This window comes from Eleutherodactylus coqui, chromosome 1 (genome assembly GCF_035609145.1).
Source record: "Eleutherodactylus coqui strain aEleCoq1 chromosome 1, aEleCoq1.hap1, whole genome shotgun sequence".
Classification (NCBI taxonomy): Eukaryota; Metazoa; Chordata; class Amphibia; order Anura; family Eleutherodactylidae; genus Eleutherodactylus; species Eleutherodactylus coqui.
Genome location: NC_089837.1, coordinates 389,511,307 through 389,525,514, shown reverse-complemented (window position 1 = coordinate 389,525,514; position 14,208 = coordinate 389,511,307). Strand labels below are relative to the sequence as shown.

Below are 14,208 nucleotides of genomic sequence, written 5' to 3'. Positions count from 1 at the left end.
TTGGGGGGAATTGGGGTTATTTTTCACCTGGTACTTGCCAGGACCTTTTAATACATTTGTCGAATGTACCTGGATGCACATTTTACTTAGACCAACGTGTAAAAGGCCGGCGTAAGTAAATATGCCCCAAAGTCCCTTGTGGCTTTGTACAATATACCATTCTCCAAGAATAGCATGCATTTGAGACACAATTTGTTTATTTTTTGGGTCAGACTTCTACCTTTAAACCCTTGTATGACTTTGTATAGAATTTGAAGCATACTGAGGTACAGTACAGTGATGCTTCTTGCCCCTCTGTAGCAGCCCTAATCAGTTCAGTACATAATAGAGCTGTGATATGGCCATGTACATGAAGCCTAAGAAACTACTTATACAGCTGTACTGCAAATTTCACATTTTACTGATCTGTACTTTAGCACCCGCATGTTGCTATAGGCCATGATATCATATGGATACACAGCCGTTTACTTTTCTAATGGATTCATATAGCTGCATTTCTTATATCATTGTGATGTTAAATTATGTGCAAACTCTTGTAAATCTGTTATCAGCTACAGAACATAAAACAGTTTATAGCTTGTGTCTGACAGATCATTTTGTGTTTATAAAGAACTTGATGCCATTGTGCATTTTTTAATGTGGAACTCAGCCCCGCCCCACCCCACCCCTCCTATTGCAAAAAGTGGCAAGGGGTAGAGAGGGTGCAGGAGCTCAATGCACTAGCTCCCGTCCCGCCTCCTGCCTTTGCAGAGAGGGGCAGCGTATATCGGTCAGGAGTGAAAACCCGACTGATATACAATCATCTCAATAAACCCTCAGAATGGATTACATAGGGCCCACCAGTAGAATTTATCCTGGGGGCCCCCTGTAAAGCTACATGCAAATATTACCTTATACACATGAGCAAATTCCCAGCCACCATAATCTTCATACACTTCAATGAAAAGGTGGCTACATTTGCATGCAGACTTGTCTACGCTGACGTAAATTGAGAATGTGGCAGGAGGGAATGGCACTGAGGCATTATGTCTCCGCCAGTATAATGGGTGAAGACATGGTTTGGCAGTCCTGAGTTGAAGGACACGCCCTCGCAGCAGCTTATTGGCTGCTGCGGACGTGCCCTCCTCAGTTCAACCTCCTGCCTCATCCTCCTGGCCCCCCACACACATACTGCTAGAAGCGGGACGGGCCCTGAAGCTGCGTCCGCTACTGCTGCTGGTTGGCCAGCTGTGACAGCGGGGAGGAGAGTGACAGCATTCCCCCCTGCAGCGACCGCAGGGGGAACTGCAGCAGAGGACAGCTATGAGCGACGTGTCATTTTGGGGACGACAGTCCCAGCGGGGCCAGCTGCAGCTGCCGCAGGGGGGAACGGGAAACTGTTTTCTGCACTGTGTGCTGGCTTGCCAGCCACCGCTGCTGTCATGGAAATTGGGACAGAACAGCACTATACCACCAGCAGCCAATCGCCAGCTAGAGGCGCGTCCAGGGCGTACCCTCCAACTGAGCCTGGTCAACCCCTAGCTTACGGTGGACACAAGATACACCAGTACTGGAGGGAATTGATGTATTCCCATTCACCTGTTAGGTGAGGTTCCAGAGGTGGAATTTAGGTAATATCCCTTAAAGAGGGAGATCACACATAGCAGCTAGAGATGAGCGAGCATACTCGTTAAGGACAAATACTCGAGCGAGTATTGTCCTTTTCGAGTATCTGCCCGCTCTTGAGAAAAGATTTGGGGCCCGGCGGAGGTAAGCGCTGTGTTGCGGGAGGGAGTGGGGGGGGGGGGGGAGATCTCCCCCCCGTTCCCCACTGCTCTCCCCCGCCGCCCCCCGCCTGCACCCGAATCTTGCTCGAGTATTTGTCCTTAACGAGTATGCTCGCTCATCTCTAGTAGCAGCCACATCATATTCAAAAAGTGCATTGGCATGCAGATTTATTGCATAATGGCACAATTTTAAAATTGTTTACTAGATGTGGGATTTTGCAGGCGGGCAACCATTTTAACCTCAAAACTATGTTGCCATTAACAATCAATTTACAATGCATGCTGATTTGCAGTTTCTAGGACAGGGGTCCCCAACTCCAGTCCTCAGGGACCACCAACAGGTCATGTTTTCAGGATATCCTATGGTAAGAACACCTGTGGCAATATCTGAGGCACTGACAATAATTACATAAGCTGTGCAATACTGAGGAAATCCTGAAAACATGACCTGTTGGTGGTCCCTGAGTACTGGAGTTGGGGAACACTGTTCTAGGAGGTCCTGAAAGTCTGCATCTGTCAGAGCATTCTAGGAGTTATAGTTCCCCATGGAGAGGAAAGGGATGACAGTAATGTGTTAATTAATGAAATTACCTAGGGACATGCCCTGACTCATATAAAAAGTGGAGTTTTGGGGACCCACTCCTGGCTCAGGGACTCACCTGTTCCCTTGTGGGCCAGTCCGAGCTTTTTTACATGGGACGACTGTGGGGCGCTTAAGTGCCGACAGTTGTCCCAGCTATCATCGCTCCTATGCTTTCACCCAGGAGATATAATAGCTCACTGAATGAAGGTGGGGTGCGCTAGAGATTTCTTCCAGCCGCCTGCCTCTATTCAGAGTAAACGGGCAGTTGTTCATAGATGACTGCCTGTTTACATGGGCCAACAGTCACTAGGCTTTCAGTTTACATGGGCCAGCAGTCGCCCTGTGTAAAGGAACCTTTAAGAAATTTTCAAGGAGGGCACATAAATATTTGTTTAGATGTTAGCATAATCAAAGCTATTCTTGATTCTTGGAAAACCTGCCTAATACATATAGGAGATGGAGAAGCATGAACCCAATGGCGTTATTTACAAAAGCAGCCTTATAAATCTGGGAAGTCACACACGGCTATAAAAGAAATCTAACATGCTTGTGACATGACAAGACATGAGGTAACCAGGCCACCTTGTCTGCACAGGCTGATTAGATATTATTCCCACAGGCAGTGGGGCCTTCCTGCCAAGAGGTGACTATCAGCCTGACTCATCTGCTCGGGCATGTCAATCATGTCATGAGCCATACAGAAGAGGAAAAGGAGTCATATGGGAATGGATCCAAAAATAACCATAGACTGGAGAAGACTTTACCTGTCATTCATTCCACTATGCTTTTGTAACTGTTACATTGTATCCAGATCTGCTGTATAGTATCAATAGGAGAACTATAAATAAACACTACTATATAGTAGTCCTATGGGCTTGTAGAAGACTTCACCTGTCACTCTTCACCTATGATACATTGTATCCAGATCTGCTGCATAACATAATCTACTGTAAATAGGAGGTGGGGTGGGGGTCTCAGCTCCCGATCATTTATTTGGAGGCAGCTGGGTAAATCGCCCGATGAGATATAAATAGCCCAGGATGCCAGTACTAGAACAGATTGATGAAGAGGAGGGGGCGCGGAGGGTGGAGTATAGTGACAAGTCGTGACAGGAGGGAAGGTGGGTGGAGTAGTCAGCAGAGAATGGCTTGCAGGGAGGGATCAGAGAGAAGAGGTAGAGAGCAGGAGCCTGGAGTGGGAGGTGCAGGCTGGGAGCTGACTGAGAGGGAGGGCTGGTATTACATGAGATGGGAGGGGGTGTGAGACAGAGAACCGATCATCAAAGAGAAACAAGCAGCATCTAGTAGAAGAGCCACAGGAGGGGGCATGCTGAATGCTGCCAGCCAAAAAGCTCCACCAAAGAGTCACCACTGCAGCCAGGGATCACCACCTGCGGGAAGCCAATGCCACAGCCAGCGATCAGTCCCCACACAGGGAAGAATGTAGCTCCTCGTCTCGTACACCACTTGTTAAGTAACAACCCATGTGCAGGTGCCCCATCTATTGTGACTTCTGCGTCCCCATCCTGATCGTCTGCGACTAGATCGATTGTTGTGACCCTGTGCATGGATGTGGAAAGTAACAAGTAGAGGAAGGAGGTGTCAGGGCAGCTGTCACCAGTCATGGATTGCAGCCTTCTGAGAAGCCTCATCAACAGATATGTGAGTCCAGGCTTGTTTACTATGTCTTCTACTCTTGTGTCTTCCTCACTTATTGTCATCTCACTGTATTACATAGGGAGCATTATGGTGCAAGCTGTCTGTACCTCCATAGGACACAAGAGCATGGAGATTGCAGGGCAGCACTTTAAACTTCCATTGGTGGTTACATACTTTCTGTGAACTAGAGCTATGTGCTTAATGATGACTGGAGGAAAATACACAGACACTCAGGCAGTCATGTAACAGAACTGTATCTGTCATCACTCTTTAGTGCATGCATCGTGCTAATAGACGTTTCTAACAAGGCGCTAAATGGCCAACACCTGTAGATTTTATATCCATCCCTCTTTGTATTCAAATGCCCGGATTAATGAAATGTAGATTTCCTTTTCCTAAATTATACTTCTGACTGGTTTGTATGACCTGTTAGACATATATACATAAGATGCAAACAGGTGGAAATATGCGCAAATATTCACATTGACATTAAAAGACACTTGGTGGAATCTCCAACAGCAGTCATCAAAATCTACTAGGTGTCTTTAATATGTTCACATGTCACTTTAGTTTAAAGCCTTTATTTTAAGGCTAGATGCACGCTTTTGTTAAAAAAAAATCTGATGTTTTTCCATCCATGTGGCCTCCATATTCGGTCAGTGTGTCTGTTTTTCACTTCTGTATGCTATCCATTTTTCACGTTCGCAAATAAAAACTGAAACTTTTTTTCCCCCTGCATTTCTTAAAATATGGATGGCACTCAATGGCATCCCAGTGTTGTGCGTTTTTTGTTGTTTTTTTTCTATCCCAATGGAATGGGTGAGTGCGAGTGTGCGTGAAAAAACTATGGTGTAGGTTGCTAGATTGAGTAATATGGTGCCGTATGCTGTCCGTGTGGAGTTTATTTTCTACTTAAACTTCACATGGATGAAAAAAATGCTAGTCTGCTAGAGGCTTCAGTCAGACCTTGGATAATAATGCACTTAAAGGGATTGTCTGCGACTGAACTATTGATGACCTATGCTGAGGATAGGTTATCAGTAGTGGGGGGGGGGGGGGGGGGCTGCCACCCTGGATCTTCCCTGATCAGTTGTTCACTGGGCCTTTGCACCCAGGCATGGAGCTGATTTCTGCAGGAAGTACATCTCTGTTCTCACTGCATGGCAAGATTTGGTATTGCAGTCCAAATTCCTATTAATTTCTATAAAAGCTTTGCTTGTAATACCATGCCTGACCATTGCAGTAGGAACAGAGCTGTCTGCTTCCTGCAGAAATCAGTTTAGTGTATAAGCTAACTGGCTGAGAGATCAGCTTATCAGTGAGGATTCATGGCAACGGAGCCCCACTGATCTACTATTAACGGCCTATTAGGGTCTATTAAGAATAGACCATCAATAGTTTTACAACTGGACAACTTCTTTAAGGAGCATGCGAAAATTATAAAATGAGATTGGTCACGATCACACGACACATACAAAATATCTCATGTTATATGAGGGATATGTTATATGTTTCCATCACTGATGTTCATGATCATGTCGGACAAACGTTTTAAGTGTGTTACATAATGACTGACACTTCTACATGGTTGTATGACACTTTTTTTTTTACACATGAGCCCTTTTTTATATACAGTTTATTGTTTGTGTAGTAGCACTTATACGAAGGGTTACATGCTCAAGATACTGTCTCGGACAAGGATTTATAAGTTTTGGTGAATTGTAGTTAAAGTGGAGCATTACAACAATGGCACAATCTACAGTGAGGTTTAACTAGAAACTTCGAAAACTTCCCCATTCCTTCCAGACAATACATCCTTGTGTCTGAAGCCAGTGTAGCCTCTCTGTGCAGCCATAATAAGATGTGATTGCTCACAAGGTTTTCAAAGTCTCATGACTTGTATTACTGTCAGGGCTTTGCTTTGTCCATGCTTCTGAATACGTATGCTTGTGTATTTGAAGAGTAACACTCTTTAGATGTTCTTTCACCTGATGCACTTCTTACTAAAAAGGTTTTTCTCTTGCTAGAGACGGGAATCTGGGCTAGCGTTGACTGTATCTAACATGCTCTCGTGCCAATCTTGCGCTGATTGGATTATTATGGAGTACTTTTGTATAAAAACACACGCTGGATGTCTCATTCATTAAATGTCCCCAACCCATGTAAGTGTCTATGCTGTATGGTATAGATGCTTCTGGTCATCTAATATGTGCCTCTCTCCTTCCACAAAGTTGATGTATATGACAAAGTTGCACTACGTCTCCATTGTGGCCTCTGAACACCAATTTATTAAGGTATCAGACAATTTAAATAATATTAAACTGTAATGTTATTTAAAGGGGTCGTCTCGGTATAGACCTTAATGTTTTATCGCTAGTGGCAATTTCTGATTAATACAGGTCCTACTGCTGGGACCCCAGTTGATTGCTAACACTAATTACTAAAGTGAAGTGACTGTGGTCCCAGAAAAGTGCTGTGCCACATTGCCTCCTGCCTGCTCTGATCTGCTGTTTTCTGACGGATGCATAAGCCATGCATGTGGCCTGTGGAAACGCTAATAGTAATTGATCTGACATAACACTTTCCTAATGACACTGCCATTTCACACTAGCAATTGAAGGCATGGTGGTGTGACCCTGGCTGATCTGAAAATAGTGGTATATCCTAGCAATATGCCGTCAATATTTGTCAATTCTAATATACCTTGAATGGGTTCAAATATGGGCAGCTAAAGTAATAAATGGAATAGGTGGACTGGAGTAAACAGAAAGTTTATTAGGTTTGAAAAAAGATGGCTGAAGGGTGAATGCATCAAAGTCAGTACAGAAATATTTCTCATGATCATTTCATACCCAGGTTTGTAATTATAACAAGATGATATCCTCTAGAGGAAAGACTGTTTCTACAGCAAAGTAGAAAAGGATTCTTTACTGTAAGAGCAGTGAGATTATTGAAACAAATTTTATTGCATTTTTGAACGCATGGTACAGTGTTTGGCAGCACTTTTTATTGCACCCCATCGTTGAACAGACAGTGCTTGAAAATTGCGGTGTTAGAAACGCCACGTTCGAGAGCTGGTTTGCAAATGAAGCGTTTATAACACTGCATTTTTTTTAGCACTGTTTTGGGGCATTTAAGCGTTTTTAAATGCTATGCTTTGCCCGTTGAAATCAATGGAGCATTTTCAATGTCAAAAACGTGGTAAAACACTGTTTGCATCATTTAGCAGTGTTTTCGAAAGTGGTGTTCTATGCCATCGGAAGGGAAAGTGAAAGTGGTGACGTTATCTACTGGCCTTGCTTTTAGTGCAGTAACAACGCAGGCAAAGTAACAACGCAGACAAACTCGAACGCTGCACAAAGCAGCTCTGCCCTAGTAAAAACGCTACGTTTACAAAAGCAGCATTTATACTATCGCCTGTGTGAGAGTGGGCTAAGTAATCTGATAGACACACCCTTATTTCTAATATTTAAGGAGCCAATAGTAATGGGTTCTGTTTCAGGGCTAGCATAGCAAATGTGGTGCCAATATTCAAAAAGGGGGTCAGAAAATGAGCCTAGAACTACAGGCCAGTAATTTGAAAGCACCTTTTAGTCGACAATTTTTTTTTCACTTAAATGCTTGTATTTTGGGCTGATCATTTTTGCAAAAGGGTTCCATTAAAATTTTTACAAAGTTCGCCTTCTGCAGCTTCTACATATCACTGTATATAGACACTGCAATCTAAAGGCCCATTTACACGGGACGAGTGTCAGGCAAACAATGCCTGACAGTGCGTCCCTGTGATGTTGGCTCTCATGGTGTTACACAGGAGCGAGTAACGCTAGATCGCTCACAGTATGGCCAGCAGGGATGCGGGTCAGCTGGGGGAGCGCTCTCCCCACCGCCTGCCTCCATTCACTATAAGCAGCAGTCGTTCAGTACACTGAACGGCCAGTCATTCGGTTTCCAAGCATGCTGAAAGTGGACGACTGGACAACTCTTGTCCAGTCTCTGTATGCATTTACACGGGACTACTATCGTTCAAAACTCTTCCGAAGTGTTGGGTTTTGAACAACTACCAACAAATCGTCTTGTGTAAAAGGGCCTAAGGCCTCATGTCCACTGGGAAAATCGGGCCTGCCGGGAATTCTTCATGCAGAATTCCACAGCGGGTCCCTCCTTTCTCACGGACATGAGACTAAAAAGTAAGCATTACTTGTCCGGACGCTGTGGATCTGCCCTCATCGCGGCCAGAACTTCTTTCTTCAGTTTGGTGGATGTGCTCGGCACGCCTGCAGCGTGCTGCGCGCATGCGCCGTGCACTCCTTTTTATTTTTTTTGAACTCCTGCTCACCCGCGCCAGAGAGCAGGAATTCAGCTGCGGGTGTGCCGCGGATCCGGACGGCTTTCATAGGCTTCAATAGAAGCGGGAGACCCGCACTGAAATGGAGCATGCTGCGGATGTTTTCCCGCACACGCAATCCGCGCCTCAAGGGAAAATGAAATCCGCAGGTATTTAATTACTTGCGGGTGTCCAATGCATCCCTATGGGGTGCGGATCACATGTGCGGGTGACCCACTGCGGATCTGTCCCCGTAGACATCAGGCCGAAAGTCTCAATAGAAGATTTGTTAGTGGAGCTGAACTGACCCTTGTTTTCCCTCTTCACGCTCTTCTGCACATTCTTATCAGCCAATTTCTAACCACAAAAAAGTTTACCTTTGTTGCAGTCATAGATTAGATGATAAAACGTGCAGGAGAGGAAGCACACTCACTGTCAAAGAATTTCAAGCACCTAGAAGGGAATGGAATGAAGCTTGGTGTGATTGCAATATTGACATAAGTAAGTGATTACAATATCAGAGCAAAAGGATAATTTTTTACATTTTTGTTGAAAACTGAACACTTGTATGGAGACTCTAGTACCGTGTTGTACCGTCTCTAGCTTGGATACAATATGTGATACGGGCAGGCATGGAGGCTCTAGTACCGTGTTATACCATCTCTAGCTTGGATACATGTGATGCGGGCATGGAGGCTCTAGTACCCTGTGGTACCGTCTCTAGCTTGGATACAAGATGTGATACGGGCGGGCATGGAGGCTCTAGTACCCTGTTGTACCGTCTCTAGCTTAGATACAACATGTGATGCAGGCATGGAGGCTCTAGTACCCTGTTGGGCTGCCTATAGCTTGGATACAAGATGTGATACAGGCGGGCATGGAGGCTCTTTATTACCCTGTTGTAACACCTCTAGCTTGGATACAAGATGTGATACGGGCGAGCATGGAGTAAATACAAGCTTTGCATGCCTTCCTGCGGCATATCGCTCCACATTTGCTGTAACTGAATCTCTGGATAGTGCAAACCCATAGACTGTCAAAATTGGCTTACCAGATAGTCCTATACATGTTCTATTGGCAATTAACCTGGCAACCGGGAAGGCCACGGATGTATGGTAATATTGTGGAGGCATTCCTGTGACACCCTTGCCATGTGCGGCTGAGCGTTATCCTGCTTGAACTTACCTCTTGATGTTAGGTTGTGCTTCTGGGACCTGTAGTACTATGGGTTTCCAGGAGCACATTTCCACAGGTGTGGCGTCATTGAGCTAGCTGGGTGTTCGCCAGCCAGGCAATCATCACTGATGGCTGGTGTTCCTCATTCCCCCTTGTGTTTGCATTCATGCTTGTTGTTTTGTATGTCTGAGCTGGTGTGAACAGTCCTGTTCCGTTTTGTATGCTGTTAGTGTGAACTGTATCCTGTGCTGCTTTAATCGTTTACCATCTCTGGGCGAGTTGAGGTCCTTAGGTTCCAGTGCGTGGTCATCCTAATTGGGACAATCGCCCTGCATGCAGGTAGGTTTCCTGGGGTTAGTTGTCTCTTTAGACTGGCGACCCACCAGACACCGTGGACCCTTGAAGTGGCCTCGTGGCTTAAGTGACTTGGCCAATTCACAAATTAATCTCTCGTACATTCTTTAGCAACTTCATCTGTTATGTATGCAGGTATGTATGGTACAGGTTTCGGTCACCAGTTTGTTAGTTATGTCCGCTGTCTCCATGTTCCGTCGGTGTTTGTTTGTTCATGAGTGTGAATGACATAACACTTGGAACACCAGATGTTGCCATGCATGTTCTATTGGCGATAAATTTGGGTAGGCAGGCCACGAAGTGTGGCAATGTTGTGGGGACATTCCTGTGACACCCCCCCCCCCCCACTCCCCCTTGTGTGTGCAGTCTAGCATAATCCTGTTGGAAAATCCCTCCTTGAAGTCGCCGTGAGAGGAATACATGTGGCTATAGGATATACAGCGACATATCGCTGAGCTGTTATTGTCCCTTGTACTACTACTAGGGGTGACTGACTGTCATATGTGATGGCCCCCCAGAACATCACACCAGCAGTGGGGGCAGTGTGCCGCTCCACAGCAAAGGCGAGGCAGTCCAGTCAGAATGGCCTAGGTGGTGGGCAATTCATCAATATGATCATCCAACTTCTCGAAATTACAATAATGTGCGTCCTTTCAAACTCCATTGGATGTCCAAATTACTTTCAATGCATCATAGAGGCATATCTAATGGTCACCAAGCTCTTCACAAGTGGAAAAGATATCCACTACACATAAGTTTTCCCTGAGAGCCTTTTTATAGGCCAATGGTGAAACCACTTTTAGGTTCTCAGGTGGAAAGACCCTTCATCTAATCATGCCACAACTCTAAGCATTTGCAGATCTGTCTGAGATTTAACTGCATGCCAAGTTTTGTAGAAATATAACTCCTCGACAAGGAGTGTATAAGGACTGAAAACCTAGCCGTAAGTCTCGCACACTGATGGATCTCTCTGATATCTTAAGAAGCAACAAACTAAGACATACGCACCTCTTGAACTATGAACTCAACCTTGCAATTAGTTTAGTTGCTATATAACTGCTAACTACTTGTTCTTTGTATGACTTGACAAAGTTCCTAGTACAGGCATGAAATACATTTGTCATTTTCCATATAGAGCTAAACATATCTTTATTATAAAGTGTACTATTCATATCTTCCACGGGGTGAATTCTCTGTCTAGAATCAATCGTTTTTGGATACCCATATAAAAACTTTCATGCTTTTCCTTTGTATTAGGATTAAAGCATAAGATTGGCTATTATGGCCTCCTGCAGACGGCCGGGTCGCATCCCGCTGTAAGATTTCTCGCAGCGGGATGCGAGCTGTGCTCCTGCAGTGACCAAAGCAGCTCACCTCCTCCCTGCATCTTCTCCGCTCTATGTGCTGGCTGCCACCCAGCCAGCGCATGCGCAGCGCAGAGCTGATGTGCCAGCAGTGAAGTTTTTGTGCAGGCCTCTGCGAGGTTCGCACAGAAATAGAGCATGCTGCGATTTGTTTACCGCGCGGGTTTTCACACGGTCAAATTGTGGCTGTCTGCAAAGGATTGCATTATCTAATATAATCCTATGGCAGCGGGCACGGGCGGAAAATCCCGTGTGCAGGAGGCCTATCTCTTTATATTTTAACCTAAATAATCTTTCAGGGTTATCTCTGCACATTGGGAAACTGTGTTGGGATATCTGGCAGTCCAAAAATTCTATGTACTAATTTGGTCATGGCACATTTATACCAACACCAAGGTTATTTAAAAGTAAGCTTATAGACCGCAAAGCCTGCATAGAGTATAACACACTTCTGAAAATTCTAATATTGCTATATTGTATTATACCCATATTGAATTGTTTTTTAGGCTGGAGTGGACTTAGTATGTACTGAATTATAGAGCAACGGTTGTACAATACAAAGAGCAGTTATTTTAGGAAACCCTGCAAAGGAATTTGAAATCAATAATACTCTAGTATTAAAAATAGCTTTACTCTAGTATTAAAAATAGCTTGATGCAGGGGTATGATTATAGGCAGAGGATATCAAGCACAGTTGTAATGCCTTAGATAAAAAGTACAAAAAGCATTATTCCCTATCCATTACTCTTTTGGGGAGTATTTTCTGCAGTTCTTTCTCTATTGCCGTCAGTAGAGTAACATTTTGGCATATAAAGAAAATGAAGGTTTTTTTAATTGCATAAGAAGTATGGAATAGTATACCTCAGACAAACATTGTAACCATTTCTTAGAATTGCTTGTTTAAGAGAAAATTGTGGTTTCCTGCCGCACTACTAGTGACACATATGAAAACCCCCTCAGTGATGGACTGTACATGAAGCAATCGCTCTGCCCATTTTGGCTATGAGGTTTTATCATTGGGCACAAATGCTGCTTAAAGGGGTTGTCCCGCGAAAGCAAGTGGGGTTCAGCACTTCTGTATGGCCATATTAATGCACTTTGTAATGTGCATCGTGCATTAATTATGAGCCATACAGAAGTTATTCACTTACCTGTTCCGTTGCTAGCGTCGCCATGGTGCCGTCTAATTTCAGCGTCTAATCGCCCGATTAGACGCGCTTGCGCAGTCCGGTCTTCTCCCTGGTGAATGGGGCCGCTCGTGCCGGAGAGCTGGTCCTCGTAGCTCCGCCCTGTCACGTGTGCCGATTCCAGCCAATCAGGAGGCTGGAATCGGCAATGGACCGCACAGAGCCAACGGTGCACCATGGGAGAAGATCGTGGGTGAAGATCCCGGCGGCCATCTTGCTAAGGTAAGAAAGAAGTCGCCGCAGAGCGGGGATTCGGGTAAGTACTAAACTTTTTTTTTTTTTTTAACACATGCATTGGGTTTGTCTCGCGCCGAACGGGGGGCCTATTGGAAAAAAAAAAAAACCCCGTTTCGGCGCGGGACAACCCCTTTAAGTTTAGCAGCTCTTGTATCACAGAGTGAAATCCAAAGAAATTAAAAATTAGAAGTTGTTACACGCCTCTAAGGACTATTTGTTTAGAGTAAAAGTCCACCTTTTGAGTGATCCGCTAGTGGGTAGAAGCCCTTAACATGATGTTTGGCAAGTCTTTTGAAAACTCCATGTGATTTTGCAAATGGATCCTATACAGGATTTATAGTTTTTTTTACAATGGTGCCTCCATCATGTTTTAAAGTGTCGGTTGGTCTCTGTTTGACATCTTTCAATCTAACCCTTTTCTTCAACAGAGCAGACAAGTTGAAGACTGTCACACGTTTCTGTTCTGTTGAACAGGATTCCGACCAATCAATAGTACTTTACAAGTCTATGGCAACAGGATGCTGCAAGATGGGCACCCTGTAACCTCCTCGTACACCATTTTGGTGCACACATGGTTATGGTTTTGGTTTAGTTTTTTGTTTCACTAAAATCGCAATTTCAATAAACAGATATGTACGGTAAATTAAAGAAAATCTAATCTATTTTGAAATGGATAGAACCGATGTATACAGAATATACTGCATTTAAAGTTTCCTGTTGCATCCTGTAAAAAATAAGGGTACATAGCATACTATTTTTTGAGCAGATTACCAAGGGGTTGTCCACATTAAAACTTTTATGTGAGAACTGCTCCCTTTGTAAATACTGTATATACTCGAGTATAAGCCTAGTTTTTCAGCACATTTTTTTTGTGCTGAAAAAGCCCCCCTCGGCTTATACTCGAGTCAGGGAAGGGTTTAAAAAAAAAAACCCTCCATACTCGCCTCCCAGCCGGCGTCTGTGTCTCCGGCGGTGGTGCGGCAGGCTGCTTGAATTCTCTCCGCTGTCATCCCCCACCATCCTCTTTGTCATCCCCCACTTTCTCTTCCTCTGTTCCCCTCACACACTGCCCAATGGCAGTACATCCTGGTGCTCTCCTTGCTCTTCCTCTCCCCCTGAGATACTTCTCCCTCAGAACCTCTCTCTCCTCACAGAGCTGCCTCAGCTGACCTCACTCCATTAGCCCCTCTACTATCTCTTCCTCTGTTCCCCTCACACAATGCCTAATGGCAGGGTATTATTGTATCTTGTCACCACAGGAAGCTAGGGTTTTGACAGGTCTTGGATACAAGAACGTCCCTGTGTTTTGCCAACTGGAAAACAAGTTCGGATACGGTTTTAAAGAAGGACAAGTGGGTTGATACAACACAATTTATTAATACACATGAATAAATAATCAAATGAAACTAATTTACATAAAAATAGGTGATATTGCATAAACGTTTTGTAAACCATTCTTAATCAACAGTTACATCACCAAGAGCCTTAGGTATACTTATCTGCTTTGTACATCAACCGGAGATGCAATGGCAAAGTCAGAAAACAGGGGGCGTCTTGGG

General features: G+C 44.5%; 1 protein-coding gene across 3 annotated transcripts in view; it reads left to right on the top strand.

The window, feature by feature from the left end:
• Positions 1 to 3,599: 3,599 nt before the first annotated feature.
• The window catches only part of ATP11A (ATPase phospholipid transporting 11A), a 157,946-nt gene continuing 147,337 nt past the window's right edge, over positions 3,600 to 14,208 (top strand). For all 3 annotated transcript variants that reach the window (XM_066579697.1, XM_066579712.1, XM_066579706.1), the window contains exon 1: positions 3,600 to 4,010. In XM_066579697.1, the coding sequence (XP_066435794.1) occupies positions 3,972 to 4,010 (39 nt within the window). In that variant the 5' untranslated portion in view covers positions 3,600 to 3,971. The remainder of the gene's footprint in view (positions 4,011 to 14,208) is intronic.